This window comes from Cryptotermes secundus, unplaced genomic scaffold, assembly GCF_002891405.2.
Source record: "Cryptotermes secundus unplaced genomic scaffold, Csec_1.0 scaffold116, whole genome shotgun sequence".
NCBI lineage: Eukaryota > Metazoa > Arthropoda > Insecta > Blattodea > Kalotermitidae > Cryptotermes > Cryptotermes secundus.
Window position 1 is genome coordinate 737,607 of NW_019732857.1, and position 23,654 is coordinate 761,260.

Consider the following 23,654-nt stretch of genomic DNA (forward strand, 5'->3'; position numbering starts at 1 on the left):
TATTCCAGTTTCTAAGCTGAATGCTAAACTCACAAGAACGCTGTTTGTTTACTGCAATATGAAGTGCACGTTTTTAAATTTTATTCTTCAATAATAGGTTACTCCTTCTTGCTAATTTTGTCACAGTTACGCGCAAAAGGGTAAGGGAAGGTAGGAGTTAGAACGCAATATATTGCTCGCACTGAGAAGTCTTCAAAGAAGTTTGCCGCAGATAAATTTGGCGCAAAAAATAATTAATTATTAACACTTGCAGCATTATTGCTACAAAAATATTTTTTCCCAATACGAATTTCCAAATCAAATTGTAAGGTGTCTTTCGAAATGTAATCTGTCTGATTTCAGAATGCTTATTTCCCCCGCTTATTGGTGGACTTACCAGACAATCATCCTGTCCTCAAAGAATTAATGCTCCATCCCAAGATCTTCCAAAACAGAAAATTGCAGAGCGTATGCTGGAAATTTCCAATATATACATAGTTCATTTATATATGAAGTAAAGTTGTCCCTTTGCTTAACTAATTAACCACTACGCCATGAAGGCGTACGTGGAAGTGGACGTATAGATCCATATTTTCTTGACCTCAGTACTATGTGGAGGTGAGTGGTCAGCTTCACGCCCCGGCCTCTTTAGCCCGGGAAAGGGTCCCCGGTGCCCATTAGATAGGACGTTGGGTGGGCCCCGCAGCCGGTCAGGACGACTTGGAGAAGAGAAAATTCTTGACACTTCGGGAATCGAACTCTGAGCCCTCGCTCGTCCAGTCGCTATACCGACTGAGCTATCCCGGCTCCTCATTTACATAAAGTATATATAGATAAAGTTTATTAAAACTTTTGTGAAATATACTTATACTTTAATGCATTTCTATAAATAAATGTGCTACCCAAACTGCCAGTAACGGAAGCCGAAGACCCTCATGAATATGATTTATAAATTATAGTAATATAAATATAATATACCGCAATAGGAATAGTGCATTTATTAGCCCTCCTACCCATGCGGCATGTTCCCCCCATTTTATTCTCCTTCATTTGAACATCCCAGCAACAACTTACGAAGAATAAGTGTAGTTATTACCAAGCTCCTCGCTATATTGTTTTCTCTGCCCTACTGTCGCTTGGTCTCTCTTGGTAGACACTTTCTCCTCAGCACTTTGTTCTCGAACGGTCTATATTCTTCCCTTCGGCTGAGAGAACAGGTCCGTTGCTTAAGACATTCTCGAACTTCCGTAAATACGACACTCTGTGTAGCATGTCCTCTCATCCTATCATGTTAGTCCTTTGTATGGTGAGTAGCTGTTAACCGCCGCTTAACCTCAAAGCTGGAGATCCATCTCCTGAAGGCTGTCCCTGACAGTTTATTCACTATATCTGCACCTAACCTTCACATATGGAGGCTGTGTCCTGCAACAACAAAAGATGGATGCTCTATGTCGTGGTGATAACGGATATAAAAGCAGTATGCTCAAACTCTTAAAATTACGAGACAATTTATTAAAAATGTCTCCTAAATAGTCTTTTTGCGATGTTTACAATGAGGTTGATGGTCTTCGGGTGGTGTAAGCAATACACTATTACGATATCTCTACGTCTGATGTTCTCAAGCAGACATGTCCTATGACAGCATTTAGAAATTCTTTGTTATATTTTGTGGCCGTGGAAGGTCGCAGGTTCAAATCCCGATGAGGTCATTGGATTTTTTTCAGTTGACCTAATCCTTCTAGCCGCACTAGGCCCTGGGGTTTACTCAGCCTCTAACAGAAATGAGTACCAGGAAGTAAATAATTTTCCTGGGGACTAAAGAGCGGCCTGAGCGTAAGGCTGACAACCTTACCGCCATCTTTGAACCCACTGTCTAGATAATGTGGGACCCTCAACGTCTCACAACCCTATGGGCCTTCATGGCCTGGTACAGGGATAGCTTTACTTTTTTTTTTTGTATTTTTACTTTTATAACTTGCAACATACAACTTTTCACGTGTAAAACAGACTCTGTAGAGAAGGCTGTTGTTAATATACAATTTAACGCGAAGTGTAGTATATAAAGTAGAATGAAATGGACGAGACGCTGGTACACAATTTAGTTAGAAACCTGAAGGAAAAGGACCACTTGCGAGACTTAAACATAGATGTGAGAATTATATTAAGAGTGATCTCACACAAATAAGTTGTTTGAATGCAGACTGGAATTATCTGTCCACAAATAGGATTAAGGAAAATATTTCTTGCAAACACTGTAGCGAAATTTCGAACCCCGTTGAAGGCAGGGATTTTTTTACCAGGTGATTCATTATAATTTTCCCAAAGATAAACCTACTCTACGAGTCTGATGAATTATAGAGAATCAGTAAAAAAAGAAATTTAACAAGGCAAATATGGGGATTCTTAACAGAAAATTTATAGACTTATGAATAATGAAACAGAATCCTCCTTAACAAGCTGATATTTACTCAGCTGTTCAGTAAATCACTCATATTTTCTGGAACCTGAAGGCCCAGCGCCGCTCGTCAGAGTAGTCGCACGATCTGAGACGTGAACTGTCTTCTCCTGCTCAAACGCTGGGATCGTGAGTTCGAATCCCATTTAAGGCATGAATGTTTGGTGTGTGTGCGCTTTTATTCTGTGTTTGTGTTGTCCTGTGTTTAGGTAGAGGCCTTGTGACGAGCTGATCACTCGTCCAAGGAGTCCTACCGTCTGTGTAAAATGATTACGGAACTGAATAAGAGGCCTGGCCTTGAATGGGCTGGAAGAGTCATTGAAAAATAAAGGCCCAACATCGGCATCATTATATAAATATCCTGTCCTGAATCAGCTCACTCCAGTCCTCACCTTCAAACCATGCTTTTTTAATATTCATAGTAGTATTATATTCCATCTATCCCTATATCTACCTAAGTGGTGTCTTCCTTTAGACTTCCTTACTTAAAACTGCACTCCCTCTGGCCTCTTACATCCACCGCCATTCGCATCCGCCTTTATTTAATAATCACACAAATACTTTGTGAACTGTACAAAATTAGGGGCACGCGGTAGCGTAGTTGGTTGAGACATTACGCTACAAGCCGGAAGGTCGCGGGATCAAATCCCGATCAGGTGAATTTTTCAATTTATCTAATCTTGCCAGCCGCGCTATAGCCCTGGAGTCGACTCAGCCTCTAACAGAAATGAGTACCAGGAATATTCCTGGGGGTAAAGGGCGGCCGGCGCGTAAGACTGATAACCTCACTGCCATCTATGAGCCGATTGTCTAGAAAATGTGGGAGCCTCAACATCTCACAACCCTATGGGCCTCCACGGTGTGTTACAGGGATACCTTTACTTTGCTTTGCTTTACTGTACAAATTACGAACCTCATCATTATTCAGTTCTTCCCTTCCTCCTGCTGCGCCCTCCATCTTCGTTTCAAATATTATTTTCAGCACCACGTTCCTAGAAACATTCAGTACGGACAACTTTCCTTACACTGAAGGATGTTGCTCCGCGACAATACACGGCGCTGTAAATTAAAGACTAAGAGACATTTTAATTTGTTTCATAAAGGAAAGAGTGAGGTATGTTCCAGGGGTGCTATTAAATTCGTAAGGTACATATGGGAGTTTATTCTTGCTTATAAGAAGAGGATACTGACCCAAGATGAATGTTCAGGGATGAATGCAATATATGGGTTATTCAAGTATTGGAGAGCCCTAAGCTTCTGTATTTTATGTTATAAAAAATGTGGTATTTAATAAGATATGGAAATAATTTTATCTCCTATTTTCCTTGCAGAAGGTTCTAAAGTTGAAAAGAGCCTAGCCGAATGACGTTATCCTACATCGTGTCCCGTGAGATTAATCCAACCACATCGCCTTTATGCGGGTAGAATATGTCAGGCCCTTAGAAAATAATAATGTTACAAGCCTCGTGAAGGGGTATGAAGTTCTAGAATAAAGCTGCTCCTAATTTCCGAATTTTGAAGATATTTCCCATCAGTCATTGCCATACTTTACTTTTCCGCCCTCCTTCCCGTCCCTTCCCCTTCACATAATCGTCAGAGCTCTGTCAATCTTCAAATTAGGTTTCATAAAAATATACATGATATGTAAGTTGTTTCATGGAGCTTACACTTTCCTGCAAAGCTAACAGGTCAAGAAATTCCATCATATTTTTCAGAACCCGAAGTATCATCGTCCTTTTCACAGAAACGCCTGCTCTGGATGTTATTGGGGGGCGGAGGAGTCTAGTCATCATCTTCAAACCATATTTTTCCTAAGATATATTTTAATATTATCTTCTCATCCATGCTTAGATCTTTGAAGTGGCCTCTTACTGCTGATTTTCCAACGAAGATGTCATATGCATTTCTCATGGCTTAAATTCGTGCTACATGCCACGTTCAACTCCAACAAAATACGTCGCCTCTATACTTGTTAAGCACAAGAACGTGTGGCCAAGAGGCAGCAAGAGTGTAACAATATGCTGACAAGAGTTCTATCTTCTGGTATATATCGCCGTGTAGTGGGCTGAAAGCCAGCCTACACAGCGTTATATCCAAAAAGATGGACTCTTTCATGGCCACCTCTGTGGGAACCTCAAATGTTACTTACTATTCTAACAGCACCATCAATTACAAACATGGCAGCAACAGGATAGAGCAGGCAGGCCAGCAATTCTCAATTGCGACCACCTGCTATACTCGTATTTATAAGTAAACTTGTAAGTAGGATTTCTGTGAAGACAATTTTACTAGCAATGAGATAAATTTTCTTCGAAATTTTTGAAAATTTATTTTAATTTTTGTTGTGGACCTGTGCCAAAGAGCTTCAACACCTTGCTTTCATTTATTGTAAAGCAAAAGCCACAACAATTTGAAGGACGAGAACCTTCAAATGGGCTACAAATTAAGGCACTCCCATTTCCCTTACGTTAAATTGTAAATTAATAGCAATTTCCTTTACAAGATTCTCTTTACATATAATAAGTTATGTTTTAGTTATATGGCCACATAACATCCTTTAAATTGTAGAACGCTGTCGTGGGAAATGTTTACTTGAGCAAAGAAACGGAGGCCTCATGGTTCGAAACGATAGAATAAGATATAATGAAACTTTCTCACATGTTTTCCTTATCGATTTGAATTTACTTAAATTCCGTCTATAAAATGAGACTCAAATAAATTCGATAAATACCAGGCAAATATTATGACGCGTTTTATGGTTATATTCACCCGCGCATATGTTAGGACATATGTTAATTCAAAAGTCTTACAATTAATTTATAAGTTAAGTTATTACCTGTGTAACTGTTTCCCTAGTAAACATTTCTTCGTCCTTTAGGTGGTTGTAGAAGGCGATCACATTCTTTCCCAGTGTGAAAAAATGAGTCATTGGTTCGAATCCAGTTTGAGCTTTATGAATGTTCGCCTTTTTCGTGCCTTGTCCTACGATGGAAGGAGTTTTACGTCAAATGATTTCCAATCAGAGAACAATCTGTGTCCAAAGCATTTATTCTTTCATTAAATTTCTTCATAACCCAGTCTCTTCGCTGTACCATCGTCGAAACTTATTTGAACAGAACAGGGCAGATCGAATGATTAATCAAATAGGGAAACAATATGTGGAGAAGAAGAAATATTTCGTAACAAATAGAGAAAAATAAGGCCATATATTAAGTATTATTTGTTTCATTAGCATGACTATACATTACAGTTCCAAGTCCAAGGTCAGTAGAACAGACGGCCATGTCTTTGCTATGTAACTGAACCACAGGCTTGTTCCAGCAATTGTATCAACACAAACGCCACAGCAAGGGATATTTATGATTCGTGTGGGAAGCAATTGGAGAGTCATCCTTTCCATGACTCTGCTCGTCTGAAGTATTTAGTCAAACCATCCGCGCTCAACAACAATAAGTGCAATTATATTGCTATATTTTTTTGACGAAATGTATGCGTTTTAGGGGGGCTACTTTATTTCTGAGTATATTGCTTGATGAAAAAAGAACCTCATATTGATTTTAAAGTAATAATTAGATATTTGTGATATTTGATGGTGCATGCATAAAGAGATGGTGCATAAAGAGAGAACTATACAATATCGTCACGCATCACTGACTAGACACGAGGTTTAAATTGGTAATTGGATTTATTGAACACTTATAAATCATAAGAAGTAATTATAGCGCTCTCGCTCTACTTCTCACTACAGACTCGCCATGTCTCGTATGTGTTCACTAGTCGTTGCCTGGTAAGGATCTAAAAAAAATATCCACTTATGCTGATGTCGTTACCGTTTTTCTACCTTCTAACAGCAAAGTCATTGCCGCAACTGCATGGCTGACTAATTCAGAGTCACAGTCATTTCGCGATTGGCGATTTGCCGCCAAACATTTCGTCTCGGGCCAAACACTTTTACGTTCATAATCAGAGTTTTTTATGGAACTGAACCCTTACGGTCATAGTCCTTGTGTAACATCCTCTCTGACGAGAGGATGAATCTGTCTCTTATAGATATGCACCCACTAAGTAAGTTATGTTAAGACCAACGGTCAGTCGGCCAGTCTTTCTTCAGCGTCCTTCTAAGGTTTTGGAAAATTTGGACAGACGAAGTCAGTGATTAGATAAATGTCATGTGTGTTAATGGTTTTCTTGGAAAATGTCTGAGGCATTCGTGTGGAATACCATCAATTCCACACGCCTTTTCCAATTTCAAGTTCCCTACTTTTGTTTCCCATCGTTCGAGTGCCTTTCTAGGGCTCATTCGTCTGCTGGTACTGGCGACCCAGTTAACTGCCGCTTTACATGCTGAATCCCGGGTTATTTGCCACAGTTTTGTTAACCTCCCTTTGTGTTTTAGCAGATTCTCCTATCAGGCGATAGAACGTGCCGTCTGGCTCTATTATTTCGTCTTTCGAGTGTCGTGTAAATATATATATATATATATAGAGAGAGAGAGAGCGTTCAGAAGAAGAGGAAACGTCGTAACGCCGCAAGCAAGCAGACTATTAATTTGGTCCTATCCATCGTAACTATCGCTAACTTTAGTCAGTCAGTTCCGGAAGAGGTACGCTCGATACTGAAATACCGGCCCTAATTCTGGATATAATATGTATGTATATATCCTAACTATAACAACCCGAAAGCTGTTCGGCAGCTCAGGCAGGAGAGACAACGCTCTTCACATCAAATCGCGCCGACTGATGCCGGGTTAAGGTGCGTCCATATTACTCGTGCTCGTGCTCGTGTGACTCGCTATGCTCGCGAGTAATGTGGACGATATGACAAGTCACGAGACAAGCAAATTTTTAATTTTTAATTTAAAAACTATAGCAAATAAATTAAAATACGACTACAGCCTATACACACTACGAGTAAATATACGGATCCTCACGCGCCGAAGCCTGGCGAGCAACTGAAGTAGTGTGGACGAAGATTTACGATCACAAGTAAAAGCCGGACGAGTCTCCCGAAGAGCACAAGCAAGAGCACGAGTAATGTGGACGCGCCTTACACAGACCAAGGACCCACATATACTAGTACTAAAATTGTTCAGTATCTCTCCAGTTGAACAGCTGCCATCAAGTGAGGTTATGTGCCGGCCTATGCACATTACTGGAGACGAAATGAGTGAAGGAAAGAGATCCAGTCCACGTAGCTTATGTTCCAAGAACTCTGGCTAGTGATGAGCAACCCACAGTCATCTCGAGTGAAGTCAGCAAAGGAAAAACTAAAAATACTGAATTCAGAATAATATTCCCAAGTATTTTAAAGTAATATAAATGTTAGCTATTCCAATTAAAAACTTTCACATTTCATCATCTTCAAAGGTTGTGCTTGCTAGCCAATTTCGCCCTCAAGTGCCAATCCACTTTCTTCTTGGCCACATTTACATTTAAAACCAAAAATTATTGCCATATGTGTTGGAGAAGATCAGTGCCATATTCACATGTAACCTACACAAACTTTGCTCAGAACCTGAAAATCCTAGGAGCGTCCAAATATCCGAAGGAAAATCACAGACATTATAACACAACATTCTCTTGCAGAACTCGGAAAGTAAATAATGCCTCATACTGGAACGATGATAAAGCACACACACACACACACACACACACACACGGGAAAAGCCGAGACAGCTGAACTCGAATGGGGTGCGTCACCGCTCCGTATCGCGCAGCTGTGTGAGTGATGCCAAGCAACGTGTTGTGCAGTTCGACGTACAAGGACACATATTTCATTCTTATTCTTTCGAGATATTTATATAGAGGCCTCACGAAGTGTTATCCCAGCCTTGAGCAGATATTGTGTTGGAAGTTCTTTCCGATATTTTAATATTCCATTATTTCAATAAGAACAGGGCTTCTGACAGCGCTTGCTTCAAAATATGTCACCACCACTTCATGATTTGCTGTGAGCGAAAGCGACCTCTTTCGGTTGCTGGAATTCTTTTTCCTTTCGTAGGTTTTAAGTAAGATAACATTGTTCTGTTTGTCGAGATATTGACTTGGAGAGACCACATTTGTCGGGATGTTGGTTTAAAAGGGTGTGTCGCACTGCTGACTATGTGTGGAAAAGTTCAAATGGAGTAGCTGTACAGAGAAGTTTATCACCATGAACACTGTGTAGCAGCAGAATTTCTGTTTTCATACAGGAGAATATCTGCTTGTACCGGTTCTCACGGTCTCTTCGCCTGCGGATTTCTTATTTTTCCTTCTACCCTGAAGATGGAGGCGATACGTTCCTCCGAAACGTCGGTTAACACCATATCTACACGGTGCCGCATACCAGAAGACTGCTTTCTTCACAGAATGTAATTATTTATAACAGAAAGGGCTTGGTATAATTTATTATTTTTGCAATGTGCATATGCTAGTGAAATGCTACATTTGGAGCATAGCTCTGTATGGGGCTGAAACATGGACACTTAGGGCAGTAGATCAGAAACATCTGGAAAGTTTTGAAATGTGGTGTTGGATAAGGATGGAGAAGATCAGTTGGACCGATTATGTGAGAAATGAAGAAGTGTTAATTAGAGTCAGTGAGCAGAGGAATATCCTACACGAAATAAGAAAACGGAAGGCTAATTGGATTGGTCATGTTTTACGCAGAAACTGCCTTCTAAAAGAAGTTATCGAAGGAAAGATAGATGGGCGGATAGAAGTGACAAGAAGACGAGGAAGAAGACGTAAGAAGATGCTGGATGACCTCGGGGACAGAAGAGGATACTCTCATTTGAAGGAGAAAGCTCTAGATCGCATTAAGTGGAGGAATTGTTTTGGAAGAGACTGTGGACCTGTCGTCTTGACAGATTACTGATGATGATGATATGCTATTGTTTGCATAAAGGCTTCGCTCGTGTTAATGATGAGAGGGGGAGCGGTTGAACAGATGGTGTATATAAGCTGGCAATTCAACCCGTGCTGTATGGAATTCCAACGGGTGACACAGGAAGGAATTACCGAACTGAATATTCGATAACTTGTCGGGGAGAACGGAAACGGTGAGTATGTGTATGCAGGACATTCCAAAACTGAAAATCTTTCGTGAAACAAGAATGACCAAGTGACTGGCTAACTGAAAAGATACAAATCACATAAGTAGGGTGAATTTTCTGGATTTGCCCTATTCATTTGTAGCTTATTTAACGACGTTGCCTTAACTCGAACTACATAGCACCATCAATCGGATACTGATGAATAATTAATTGGACAGTTGATTGAGTCTGTATGCTATAAGCCGGAAGGCCGCAAGTTCGAAATCCGTTGAGGTCATTGGATATTTCAATTCATCTAATCCTTCCGGGCCACACTATGTCCCTGGAGTCGACTCAACCTCTAGCAGAAATGAGTACCAAGAATCTTCCTAGGGATAAATGACGGCCGGCCGGCGCGTAAGACTGACAACCTCACCGCCATCTGCGAGCCGATTGTCTAGGAAATGTGGAAGCCTCGACGTGTCACAAATCTATGGATCTCTACGGCCTATTACAGAGAGACCTTTGCTTTTTTTACCTCTTTATGTGAAAGAATGGACTTACGGCCTAAGTTAAGCACCCTCTCAAGGGATGTCCCTGAAGAATTTTTTTAAATTCTGAAAAACCTAACGACGTTCCGTGCCCTGGACTCGATTCTAAGCGGATATCTTCCGAATACAAATCAAAACCTTTGTAGCCTGAGCCACCGTGTTCGGCTCTCAGCTAACAAATAAATCCATCACTTCATTACAATAAGTATTTCAACTTTTTATTGTTACGCATAAACGGGGCACGACGTGTGCTCCATTTTGAAAGCAAATTCCAGAGCCTCTGACAATATATAATGATTTCCATAATCCTCTAGCACAGTAGGAACACACTGGAACAGTGAAGTGCCAAATATTGAAGCAAATTACAAATTTAAACAACGTTCTACATATCCTATAAAGTCATTAACTTCAGAACCAAGTCTAATGCAATGGAATAGGCATACACTGGAAAGTTATAATTCTAGGGGTATTTAATTCAAACTGAATTGATAATAACAAGTGGTAGAAATTATCTAGAAATTCATAACCGTATGATGCCAGTTTTAGTCAGAAATAAACACGACTGCAATGGAAAATCTATTTAGGTTTAGATTTTAATAAAAATTATTAATAAAACTGACGCAATTGTATCCGAGGAATTTCTTACCCCTGTACATGAAATAAGTTATCCAGTGTTCCTCTAAAATGATCAACACAATCAGGCATCATCAATGCTGATTCTGTCAAAGAGGTTAGCCATTTACAAAGTAGTTTGCAATCCACATTTGTGAAGACAAATGAGGACATCCTGGAAGTATACCTTAGATGATACAGATTTTAAAACGTTCTACAGTTTCGTAGGTTTTTATCAGAGATTGAGGTTTTAAAATATTCTGTGATTCAATTATAGGAGAAGTCTTATCAAACACACACAAATATATATGCATATATTTATACATATATGACGGCTTATGTCTATGTATGTGTGTTGTGTGCCTATTTTATGTTCTCATACCGTATCAGTTTCCAGATTCTCCTCCAGGTGGCAGTGCTGTGTCCGAAAGTGTACCATCTTAAATAATAATGACGTAAAATAATTTCTGTTTTAAAGGATAACCTATAAATCGAGACAAAGATACGAAAGCGATAAAATAAAAATATGAAACAAATTATTTATCTAATTTCAGCAGGAACTTCCACCGGTAAATAACGATAACAGAGACACAGGGAATATTTAGAAATTTAATAAAGTGGGGGAAACAGCAAAAGAACGCCGATATTTTATTAAACTGTAAGAAGAAAGCAGTCTTCTGGGATTTTGCACCGTGTATATGTGGTGTTAACCGACGTTTCGGAGGAACGTATCGCCTCCAACAGACTGGTGTCTGTTTTACCGGTTCTCACGGTCTCTTCGCTTGCAGATTTCTTATATTTTTTCTTCTACCCTGAAGATGGAGTCTATACGTTCCTCCGAAACGTCGGTTAACACCACATATACACGGTGCCAAATCCCAGAAGACTGCTTTCTTCATAGTCACCGCCGTGAAAGCCTCAAATCTTACAAACTGTAAGAAGTTCAAATTTAGGAAGTGCAAGTTCTTCTTCAGTTCAGACATTAACAGATCGACTTTTCAGAACAGTAGGTGCGTGTAGCACTAATTACACCGATCTTACTGAGTGCTGAAAAGTGATATTGATCAGGGATTTCGGTTCCGGGGAAAGTGGCTTCGAAATTGTGTACATAATTTCGGTACAGGAGAGTGTTTTGGGAAGCGGACCTTTCGAAGACAGGAAAGGAAGAGACAGGGTAATGTGTTTTGTGAAGGTGGGTTATGACTGCAACTGGGTTACGATTGTGTCGAAAGAATGCCGTGATATCAGTTTAACCTCAGGATTAAGATAGGTCACGGACGTTTCTTTAAGCCTCTAAAGAAAATCCCACCACCTCTCGGTAATAATCTGTACCGCTGCCTCTTTCTATCTGCTTAATTCACTCCCCTCTCAGTAAATGCAATGGAGGGGGAAGAGGGCAGTGACGGGTAAAGTGTGACGAACTTCAGCTGCTAAAAGGCATGTCCTCGACTATTAGCATTATATAATAACTATTTAATTGGTTAATCCATTGGTGAGTTGGCAAACGTTAGGCTATCAAATCAACGTTTTAAATTGGAAAAGGTTCAGACTTCACAACTCGGCTGAATCTTTAGGGGCATAAATCCATCAAATATAACATTTTGCTATGTAACAGTAACTAAAGGTAAAGCTACCCCTGTAAGAGGCCGTGAAGGCCCATAGGGATGTGAGAGGTCGAGACTCCCACCTTCTCTAGACAGTCGGCTCACAGGTGGCGGTAAGTTTGTCAACCTTCTGCGTCGGCCGCACTTTAGCCCCTAGGAAGATTCCTGGTACTCATTTATGTTAGAGGCTGAGTCGACCACAGAACAATAGTGCGGCTGGAAGGATTAGGTCAATTGAAAAAAAATCCACCTTGTCGGGACTCGAACCCGCGACCTACCGGCTTGTATCATAGTGCCTCAACCAGCTACGCTACCGCGTGTTTGCTATGAGGGTTTCTTTATTGTAGGAGGTTGTTTATTTACTTGATATAAGTCCACCAGACGTTGAATATACCTGTACATATTGATGATGATGATGATGATGATGATGATGATGATAATGAAAGCTTTATTGTTAATATATACGATCACAGTGGCAGCGCGATCTAAGGCATAAACTGTCTTCGCTCGCTGAACAGCTGGGATCGTGAGTTCGAATCTCAGTCAAGGTATGGATGTTTGTGTGGGAGTTTTTTCTGTGTTTGTGTTGTCCTCTGTATAGGTAGCGGCCTTGCGACGGGCTGACCCCCCCCCCGTCCAAGGAGTCCTACCGTCTGTGTAAAAAAGATTACGCAACAGAAGAAGAAGCTAGAGCCATTTATGAACGAATGACATGAGAGAACGAGTGTACTAATGGTAACCGGGTTTGTTTCTCACTTTCACAGAAAGCAATGTGGGTGTGCGTTCCACAAGTCTACCTCGTACTGCTTGTTGGAATGTGCCAGCTCTGTGGCTCTGTGTCTGTCTCTTCACTGCTTTCGGGAAACTCTACCATAGCCGAGGTGTTCAATGTTATTGAAAATGCACTGGAAAGTGTAAATCTCTTAAACCTCATTCCAAGCTTGGAGAACAATAACGGCAATCCAGATCAATACCTAAACACGGTAACTCATGAATTAACACTGAATTTACTAAGTGCTTGACGTAATCATATACTTAACTCTTGTACCCATGGGCAATCACTTTGAAATTATGCATCTTTCTCTAGTGAAAGTATCTCAGAGTAGATGTGTTTTGACTAAGTTATATAACATTTGTTCGATTCTTCTAAATGCCGCCATTATTAAGTTACCATAATTTTCGTCCGACTAATAGATATAACCAAGAATCCTATCACCATTTTAGTTAACTTATGGAATTACAATATATTTTTCTTTAGCACAATTTGATGATTTAATTACCTATTCGACGAAATAATATTAAGACAAAAACAAACTCCTTGACCTGTAGTCTGCAAGCGAAATATACCGACCGGGAGACCGCCGCTTGTAGGCGAAGTTAGTTCAAACTTTTGCGGATAGATGTTGTCACGTGGTCAGCGCAACGGATCCCCACGGCCGTTAATCTCGGTTTCTAGAGCTGAGCCTCTATTTTCTTGAAATAGCTCCTCTATTATCATCACGAGGCTGAGTGGACCCAGTACACAGACCCACTATGTCTCAGAAAATCTGCTAGCGCTGGGAATCGCACCCGGGATCTCTGTATTTGTAGGCAGGAACTCTCACCACTAGACCACAGAGGCCGTACAATATTAAGATATATTCTATTAAATTGATGCTTTGACATAAACCTATTACGCGACAAATTTAAAATCGTGGAGATTAGTGGAAAACTTTTCATAATGCACAATGCCGGCCGCGTGCCACAGTCACAGTGGATTGTTGGTGGATTGTAACTCGAGAGAAGAGTTTTTCTTGGTGTTCCTAATCGAAGTGCCGGTACTTCTAGCACAGACAGTTTAGGGAATGACGAAGAAGACTCGCCGTGCATTTAGAAAAGTGGCGCGGATGAAAGACGAAAAATCTGTAGAACGCGAGTTTTAAACATCTGAAAGTCAACCAGAAGCACAACTTCCTCGACCTGGCAACCGGTATGCACACCGCAAACATGGATGAGGTATGGGCATTGGAAAATGGAGTACAGACTAGTCTTACTGAGCCGAGGTTATGTGGCAGAATCATCACAATAATAAGGATCCTTTCGATGCCATTTTAACAACGATAAAAAATGTTGACTACCGGAAATTAAGGATTTCTTTAAATTTCTTTCCCGAAAAAGAGAATTGTGAAGAGAAGTCCCAGTATATTCCCATTGAACTTCTTTACATGTCTGAACGTAAGTAAGAGAAATCATTACAACTGTTAATTAAATTAGACCTCTGTGGACCGCTTCTATGGTCTAGTGGTAAGATTTCCTGGCTACAGATCCAGAGGTCCGGGTTCGATTCCCGGCGTTACCAGATTTTCTGAGAAGTAGTGGGTCTGGAACGTGGTCCACTCAGCCACGTGAGGATAACTGAAGAGCTATTTCGAGGAAATATAAAACCGAAATTAACAGCAGTGGGGATTCGTTGCGTTGACCATGCGACACCCTCTATCCGCTAAAGTTGGCACTAACTTCGCCGACAAGAGGCGGGCGCTCGGTGGGTATAGTTCGCTTGAGGACTAAAACAACGGAGTTTGTTTCTTTTTTTTGTGGCCTGTACATTTCTTACTAATTTTTCTCAAATTATTCTGCCATTTTAATTATCTATTTATCTTATATCATATATTCTGTATTAGCACAGTAAAATAAATAAAACTTTCCCTAAACTAATACATGATTTACTCGGTTTATTTAACATTAAAACAAGCGGCCATCTAGAAATTAACCTTGAAGCGACCTTAAAATCCCATATGTTCGAATGGCCTTCATTAGTGTTACTACATTTCCGACAAAAACAGACATCTGATAAACACATAGGCTTGCTGCTGGCCGAAAGTGTCACACAGTAAAATTCATCTTATGCCTCAGTTTCCGACATCATGGCATGTAAACAGTGTGCTTTGCGGTGCGGCAGAAGGACATGTCTAATGATGTTTTTCCAGGCAGTGGCTGTGGGTACTCCACAGATGCTTCAGCTTTTAGCATCTCCCATTGACATGAGCATTAAGAACACCCATCGCACGGCTGTGATAATGCAGCGGCACTTCGTGTTGAAAAAGAGCACCCTTCATCAAGGCACAGAATATTTTTCCCTCACATAATTTGTAGTAGGGAATATCAATAACAATGTACGTATTTAAATATGACTCAACCCGAAGATGGAGGTAGTATATAAGTCTAAAACGTCCAGAATATTGCCCACAGCCACACGGGGTAGTAACATATGAAGAGAATTAACATCATTAATTAACCACAGTAGAGGCCTAAAATCAGTACATTAAGTCTGTAAATAACATGAACTAAATAACCTCTTCAAAGAAACACAAATAACCACTGGACAGATATATTTCTTAAGTACGATCTTGTTTTTACCCCGTTCAATACAGCCGGAGCTGATAGAGAAGTACGGTTACCCTGCAGAAATCCACACAGTGACGACGGAAGACAGCTACATCCTCACAGTTCACCGCATTCCTTACAGCCCCAAGTCTCCTGCAGCACCCAACAAGCCCGTCGTGTTTCTGCAACACGGTATTCTCTCCAGCTCAGCCGACTGGATCATCCTTGGACCTGAAAATTCTCTTGGTAAGATAGCAGCAGCCGGTCACGGTAGCCGAGCGGTCTAAGGCATGTACTGTCTTCGGTCGCTTGGAAACCGAGATCGTGGGTTCCAATCCCACTCAGGGCATGGATGTTTAGTTTGTGTGCGTTTTTCTGTGTTTGTGTACCGGTAGAGGCCTTGCGACGAGCTGATCACCCGCCCAAGGAGTCCTACCGAACATGTAACATCTAGAAAAACCGAAGTGAACGGAGAAGTTCATGGAGGTAGGCCTAGGCCCATTGGGGCTGTAGTGCCAAGGAAACAAAAGAAGATAGCAGCAAGTGACACCTGTTAGCCGTCCACGATACCGATTGTTTCAACACACATGCCGCACTGCGTTTAACATTGTCTATTCACACCGATTCAATTATATATGAAGGCCGCGGCATTATATATTCGTGCTTTGGGTCCCATTATCCAAGGCGACAAGTTTCATCTCCTCGACTGCACGAGCCAAGATTTTGGTCCATAAACGAATCTCTCAGCAAGGACAGCAGCAACATAGGATCTCCGTGCCTATATGGCGCTCACTGTTAATTAAAAGCCTCATTTTAGTGATAAAATTGATTCCGGTTTCAATGCAAATACAAGTGTCTGTTTTCTGCTTCTGTCCCATATTTGTTTATGTGTTAGTTTTTTATAATTCGCTTAGTGGGGTGTGAGAGTCCAACCGTGTCCACTCGGCACGGCGGCTACTGATTGGCTTATTGTAGCCTGCCCCGGGTGATTATGATGATGGAGAATTTGGTGGAATGAAGATTGACAAAGGAAACCGAAGTACTCGGAGAAAATCTGCCCCAGCGCCACTTTGTCCACCACAAATCCCACTTGACCAGATCCGGGATTGAACCCGGGCCGCCGCGGTGGGAAGCCAACGACTAACCGCTTGAGCTATGGCGCGGTTTATGCGTTAGTTTATCAAGAAAGTCAGACTACTAGACCTTCTCAGTACTGCATCTGTGATATTGTCACTCCCCGAAATACCTTGCGGGCACTTTCTGACTCGTCATTGTCCAAGTACTCCATTTCTTTCGACCTAGGCCGGCAATGTACGAGTACAGACCTTGGAGCGCACAGTGTCGTGACTTGTCATAAGTCAGAAATTCAATTGATGAGTCAGCTTTAGTACTCAATGAGTATGAATGTCGGCCATAGTGGTCGCGTGGTCTAAGGTATGAACCGTCTTCGCTCGTTCCAACAACGGAGTCGTGGTTTCGAAACCCACTCGAGGCATTGATATCTGTGAGCGTTTATTTTGTGTTAGCGTTGTTCTGTGTGTAGGTAGAGGCCTTGTGACCAACCGAACTCCTGTCCAAGGAGTCCTACCGACTGTGTACAGATTAAGAAACCGAAGAAAAGCGGCCAAGGTCCGCAAGGGCTGTAGAGCCATAGGCAGGGATAGATGAGTATGAGTTCCTCGAAGTGGACCCTGTTAACCCTGGATGCTACAGCCAAGGGGAAGAAGTGTAATCAGTAAAACAGTCCAACACTATACGGTGCCATCGTCTAAAATCTAAAATAAAATTCCTAACAAACCGACATAAAGGTATTAAAGTTTCATCAAAGATATCAGTCTGATGCTATGTTATCCAGGATACCTTTTGGCCGACGCTGGTTTTGATGTGTGGCTTGGAAATGCAAGAGGCAACACGTACTCCAAGAAACACCTCAGTCTCTCCACATCCGATTCTAAATTCTGGGATTTCAGGTAAAGCAGTGAATCAGATTTTCTTTCAGCTAAGAAGTCAGACGTTTATTGTGATCATTTTATCTGTAATATTCTATTATATTAATTGTATTATTTAGGTTCACGAAGATTGGTTTAGGGTACAAGTGGATTTTCTGATTACAGAAACTACATCCTTTCTTATTTAGAAATACCTGTAGATGTTAAGATAAATAGCTTGCATTTAATCACAGGTGTTGATTGCAGAGTTTACCTGTTACCAGTTAATCATACAGTTGAGATGAGTGGTGCATTTTTAGTACGTGTGTGACCAAAATATTTTTCAAAAAATTGAATATGAAGCATTTACTTCGTTCAGTCTTTAGAGATCTTAGTGTTATATGATGAAGGAATAATCCATTCCAAACAAAGTCAACACTTTAACATCCGCATTATATACATATTGTTATTAGTTAATAATTTTAATCACATAATGACGTAATTAATGTCTAATAATACAATGTGATTCTAAATTATTGTCTGGGTTTCCGTGGCCCATAATTTTCAAATCGAAAAAAAAAAATAGAACTCTTCGTAGAATATGTGTGACTCAAAACGTTTTACTTCAGAAGGCTATACTACTTGCAGGATGATGCACCCCGACGTTGGGCTCGTATTGTGCGGACATTTGTTGACATGCATTTTCCTGGCCGCTGGGTTGGGCGTGATGGACCAAATCTGTGATCTCCGCCCTCACCCAGTATTATGTTGCTTAATCTCTTCCTATAGGGATACGTTAAGGACATAGTTTACAAGACCCCTGTGACGTCTCTCGATGAAATGAAACTCAGAATTGTGGCCGCGATTGAAAGAGTTACAACGCAAATCCTAGAGCAGTGTTCCGCAACCTTTTCCTATTCGCGGCACACCTTGAAGTATCCATGACTCAACACGGCACACCAAAATGTTATTCCCCTCAAAAACGCATGATATCAGACAATTAATATAAATACGTAACGTGATCAACTTATTACTACGAGTATAATATTATTATATTGTTATTTTATTATCATTAAACAGAAATCGACTCGTGTGTTTATTAACAATTAATGAATTTTAAATCCCTGTAGAGTGTAGACAATACACTTCTATTACTATTAAAGTAAATACAGTAGTTCTACTCATAGCCTCAATGTGATACTTGCGCCTGCTTAGGTGCACACAGGCGACTGATCCGTGGTGGAATCGTTGACAACGCAAGTCTCATTTCTTCATCGATGGATTTGAGTCGCTCCCTCTTTGATGTCTTAATTTCAGTTAACGTCGAGAAGCCCAGTTCACACAAATATGTAGTTGAAAATGGCAATAACACATTAACTGCCTTCTCGGAGATAGCCGGGTATCCACTCCTTATTGCCAACCAAAACGTATCCAAAGGCACTTCGAGAAGTTTTAGTTTCAATGTTCTGTCTGCTTTTAAATCTGCGAGTTCCTCTTGTATATTAATCGGAAGATGTTCTGATTTCACAACAAATGGATAATGAATCCAGTCGAAATCTTGTACACTCTCTCCAAAATATTTATTGAATTTCTGCTGCAGCATTTCTAAATGTTCTTTAATTGTGTCCATCATCACTTTATTGCCGTCAGCAAGTGGCCATAGAGTCAGGGACATCTCAAAAGACCCATATGTAATTCTCTAACTAGCAACCAAAATTTGCGAACTACTTCAGAGCACAGCTGTTATAGAACTGAAACAACTGTAAAACGCGGGATCTCTACCCTTCAAACGGAAGAAGTGACATTATATCGATTTATTTTTGAAATATTTATAATTTTGAATGAAATCCAACAATCGGTGGGTGCATCGTTGCAGGAAGAAAGTCATAAATTTGAAAAAGCTCTAACTTCTATCAAACAGGGGCAAATACCAAAACATTGTTATAAAAGTTAAGACAACCCATGCTAATCCCTGCAGTTTTAAGGAAAAGCACGTACACAGAACATGCGGCAAGCATATCAAAGAAGTTGCGCAGATGCGAGAAAAATAAAAATAAATCAATTATGAAAACTATGATATAACAACAACTGTGAGTAAATAATTTACGTTTAATTTCTTAGAATACAACATTACTGTACATAAAAAATCACAGCATGTAATAAAGAATAAACAAGCATCATCTTATTTAATCAGTGCAGTGGCTGAGAATAAAATACAAGCATATGAAACACGGTAACTGGGATAAAATAAAACGAATAAAATTCGACAATTCATTTCTTACAATAGGTAAAAGTTCGCGTCACGCCTTTCACCTTGTGACGGCACACGGGTTGCGGAACACTGCCCTAGAGAACACTTGCAGAGGAATTAAATACCGCTTGGACATATTACGCGCTACGAAAAAGAGGAATGTCGATATTCTTCAGCATCCCGCAGTGTTGCTTCTACAGCAACAAAACTTATTGACTTACACTTTCGTATTCCGTCAGCAGTTTTTCCGGTTTGAAAATTAAAGACGACCGAAAGCCCGAAAATAATTTAGAATCAAATTTTAGATATTATCTTTTAAGTAGTGGTGGCTATTAGAAATTTTATGATAAGGAACTTAGAAGTGTATGTAAGATAGAAGATGAAATACAGTAGTAGTTTATGCAAAGCAACACAGTGTGTTCCAGTGTTGGGGGCGACAGGAGACCAGGTGATCGCCTGATTATACAGACATTGCTGAACTAAGACTGTTAACTACGATGAGATCTATTCAAGCAGGAATTTTGCTTTAGAGTCGTTAAGCTTGGCGCTATATCTGGCTTAGCCGTGCACATATGTGCCTCTTGTATGGCCAGCATATCGAAGAGGTGTGTTCAGGCACGGGTATCACCACTTCCTACGATTCTCGTAAGCGGCTGTCACCGAGTGACATACACACATGCTTACTGAGAAGCCTAACATTTTGCCGCAGCCACAAGTAAGCGGCCTTCGTAAAATAATAAGACACTGCGATGTCTGAGTATAATTTCCCATAGTTTAGCACATGGTCTCTTCCTTTTACGTACCAACATTAAGGATTCTAGTCGGCATTTATCTGGATGTAATATCAAAGTTAAAAATGAGCGAACCCATACCTCTGTGTGTGGCGTGGCGCATAATTAAGTAGGACTTCATAATCGGCTTGGAACATTTCAATCAGTGATCGACTCTCGGTTGGTCGGCCGGGGCTCGATTCAGGGAAGGAGAGAGGACTTGGCTGTCAGCTGCCATGTTCAGATCGGCTCTGGGGCCCGCCCAACATCCTCTATACTGGGTAATGAAGAATTTTCTCCTTAGAGGAAAGCTGTTGAACTGAGCACTCATTTCAATCTAACACCGATGTTAAGAATACATGTAGCTTTACCTCCAGCCACCCATACGTCGTCGTAGCGTCGCGCGTAACTTGTTGGCATACACTGACGGCTGTGAAACGTTTTCGGATACATTTCGAAACAGTGTACTAATTAGGGCCGATCAAAGTGGCCGCGCGGTCTAAGACATGAACTCTCTTCGCTCCCTCGAACGCTGCGACCGTGGGTTCGATTCCCACTCAAGGCATGAATGTCTGTTTGCGTTTATTCTGTGCTTTTATTGTTCTGTGTGTAAGTAGCGGCCTTGCAACGGACTCATCCACCGTAAAAGGAGTCCTACCGACTGTGTATAGAAGGATTAAGAAACTGAAAGGGCGGCCAAGGTCCAACAAAGGGCTGCAGACAGACGGATGGATGAACAGACAGCAGATGTAGTAGGACTCAACCTGCCTGGACACTGTAGGATACCTATTCCAAAGTAGTTATTTCTAATTTACTTCATACAAGTATTCTGAATAATCAGACTTATGATATAGGATGATTGTGGTCAACTTTACTGGTTACATTTCTATAAGTTCACATTTAATTTAATAAAAAATGAAAATCTGAATAAGGGCATAAACGAGTAGTGAATAAAGAAAAAGCGAATTGTTACAGTTGGCACGAAATGGGCATATACGATCTGCCAGCAGCCATCGACTATGTGCTGGAGCAGACAAGCCAGCCGGACCTCTACTATATAGGCCACTCCATGGGCACCACCATGTTCTTCGTGATGACGTCAACCCTAACTGAGTACAATTCCAAGATCCGCCTGATGACCGCTCTGGCGCCTATAGCGTACATGGCGTTTGTGAAGAGTCCAATCTCGAAATTCTTCGGAGCCAACCCGTTGACGAAGGTTAGAACTGGGCATTTCAGTTTTCCTGAATACAGTCTCTGTTGCTGCGTTCCGACTACGCAATCCTATCACACCAGCAGGCTTTGGTTCCCTCTCTCTGCGTCTACAGCCCTTTGAACCTTGCCCGCCTTTTCAGTTTCTTAATCCTATACGCAGTCGGTAGGACTCCCTGGACGAGGGATCAGCCCATCGTAAGGCCGCTACCTACACACAGAACAACACAAACACACAACACACAGACATCCATACCTCGAGTAGGATTCGAAGCCACGATCACAGTGTTCTAGCGGGCGAAGACAGTTCATACCTTACACCGGGCGGCCCTTGTAATCGGCTACCAGCAGACTTACCGAACGTATTATCTTTTCTCTTCTGCAGTAAGCAGCTCATTATCTGTAATGTGCAATTTGTGGGCTGTTCTTACAGGGCGCATAGCGACATCGTTGAGTGAAGTAAACGTTCATCCTCTGTGGTACTTCCGTTGTGTTGCGCATGAGCACTGCAAAGGAAGGGTTCGTTTCTTTCTTTTCTGATCACTTGGACTGTGGTCGTCGAAACAGCATACGCCACACAGTCCCCTCAAAGCACTCCTGAAGAACAATAAAGTATCCATCTTCACGTTGGTCCTTATTCACGAAATTTTGATTCGTTCGAGAATCTCTCATGCCTGACTGTAGTCCCTTTGTCCTTTATGTCCGGGACATCTTCAGTTCTGTCAAAATATGACTAAATGTTTTGCTTTCACTGTCGTTCATTACACACACTTCTTGTATCTGATCCCTGTTACTCTTTAGTTACTTATTCCCATACACGTAATCCTCTATGCCAGTGTTTCTCAACCTTTTTAAGCCCAAGGATCAGTAAAATGTCTGAAAAAATTCTACGGACCACTAAGTTGTGTAGGCCTATTTTTTAAAACCTATGTGGTATTACCAACTTTTGGGACATACTGTGCCATTTATAGCATAATAAATCTGATAGCATGTTTTGAATACACATGGAAACATAATTAATTAATTTGAAAGTGAACTATTAGGAGTGAATCATCATTGAACAAAATTTTAAGTTTATTAAACAAATAATGAATATGGTATAATTAATTTTTACTTGCTTATTTAATTTTAATTTGTTTTGGTTGGATAATAATTTTTAATTTAATTTAATTTAATTTAAGTCTGCTTGCGGACTACCTGTCCCATTATCGCGGATCCCCTGCGGTCCGCGGACCACAGGTTGATAAACGATGCTCTAAGCATTTCTGGCCCGGTTGAAATTTTGAACGAATGCAAAAGCCCACAGAGCTGTACGCCCGCTCGTTTGAAATCTATTCTCACCTTGATTATGTCTCTCGGCCGTTCATACCAAAGCTGGGAAATTACGCCGTATCTGGTTACCATACTTTTAAATGTACAGAACTAGGCCTTCGTAGTCGATCACAAACGGGCGAAAAGTCTTTTGTTTCAGTGTAGCGTTTCAATTCTGTGTAAACTGGTATTTGTGGCAAGTGTAGTTAGTGTCAATAAGGGAATATCAATTAGGTTATAAAGATTTCGGAAGTGTTCTATTTTCTGAACAGGAACCTAGCTGATGTCCGTACAGATCTATTTAACAAAACCGTAGATCCTAAAGGGTTCTGACGATTCTTTATAACACTCAGAATTAGGGAGTTTTTTTAACTTTGTGAATCATCCGGTACTCTGTGTTCTTTTGTGTTTTTAGAACACCGGGCGGTGGACAAAGCCCCAAAACCTAGTAATCCTGAGTAATAAAATCTTCCCCGAGAGCTGTATCTAATCTTAGGTCAGTAGCTGGTACGAGTGACGCTTGATACAAGTATTAGAACGCCGATATAAGCTTCTTACGACCTCCTCAAATCTACTCTTCATAAAGGTCATGAGGAACGTTTTGAG

At 40.9% G+C, this 23,654-nt stretch overlaps 1 protein-coding gene and 1 long non-coding RNA gene across 2 annotated transcripts in view; one reads left to right on the forward strand and one right to left on the reverse strand.

Moving 5' to 3' along the window:
• Positions 1 to 554: 554 nt before the first annotated feature.
• Positions 555 to 8,002, reverse strand: LOC117282579. Its single transcript, XR_004513371.1, has 3 exons — positions 7,931 to 8,002; positions 5,271 to 5,416; positions 555 to 1,401 (listed from the first exon to the last, which is right to left on the reverse strand). It is a non-coding gene; the product is annotated as an uncharacterized LOC117282579 (long non-coding RNA).
• Positions 8,003 to 9,368: 1,366 nt separating this feature from the next.
• Positions 9,369 to 23,654, forward strand: part of LOC111867754 (lipase 3) — a 19,926-nt gene continuing 5,640 nt past the window's right edge. The window contains exons 1-5 of the mRNA XM_023857886.1: positions 9,369 to 9,473; positions 12,978 to 13,196; positions 15,624 to 15,822; positions 17,432 to 17,546; positions 21,501 to 21,744. Coding sequence (XP_023713654.1) covers positions 12,984 to 13,196; positions 15,624 to 15,822; positions 17,432 to 17,546; positions 21,501 to 21,744 — 771 coding nt within the window. The 5' untranslated portion in view covers positions 9,369 to 9,473; positions 12,978 to 12,983. The remainder of the gene's footprint in view (positions 9,474 to 12,977; positions 13,197 to 15,623; positions 15,823 to 17,431; positions 17,547 to 21,500; positions 21,745 to 23,654) is intronic.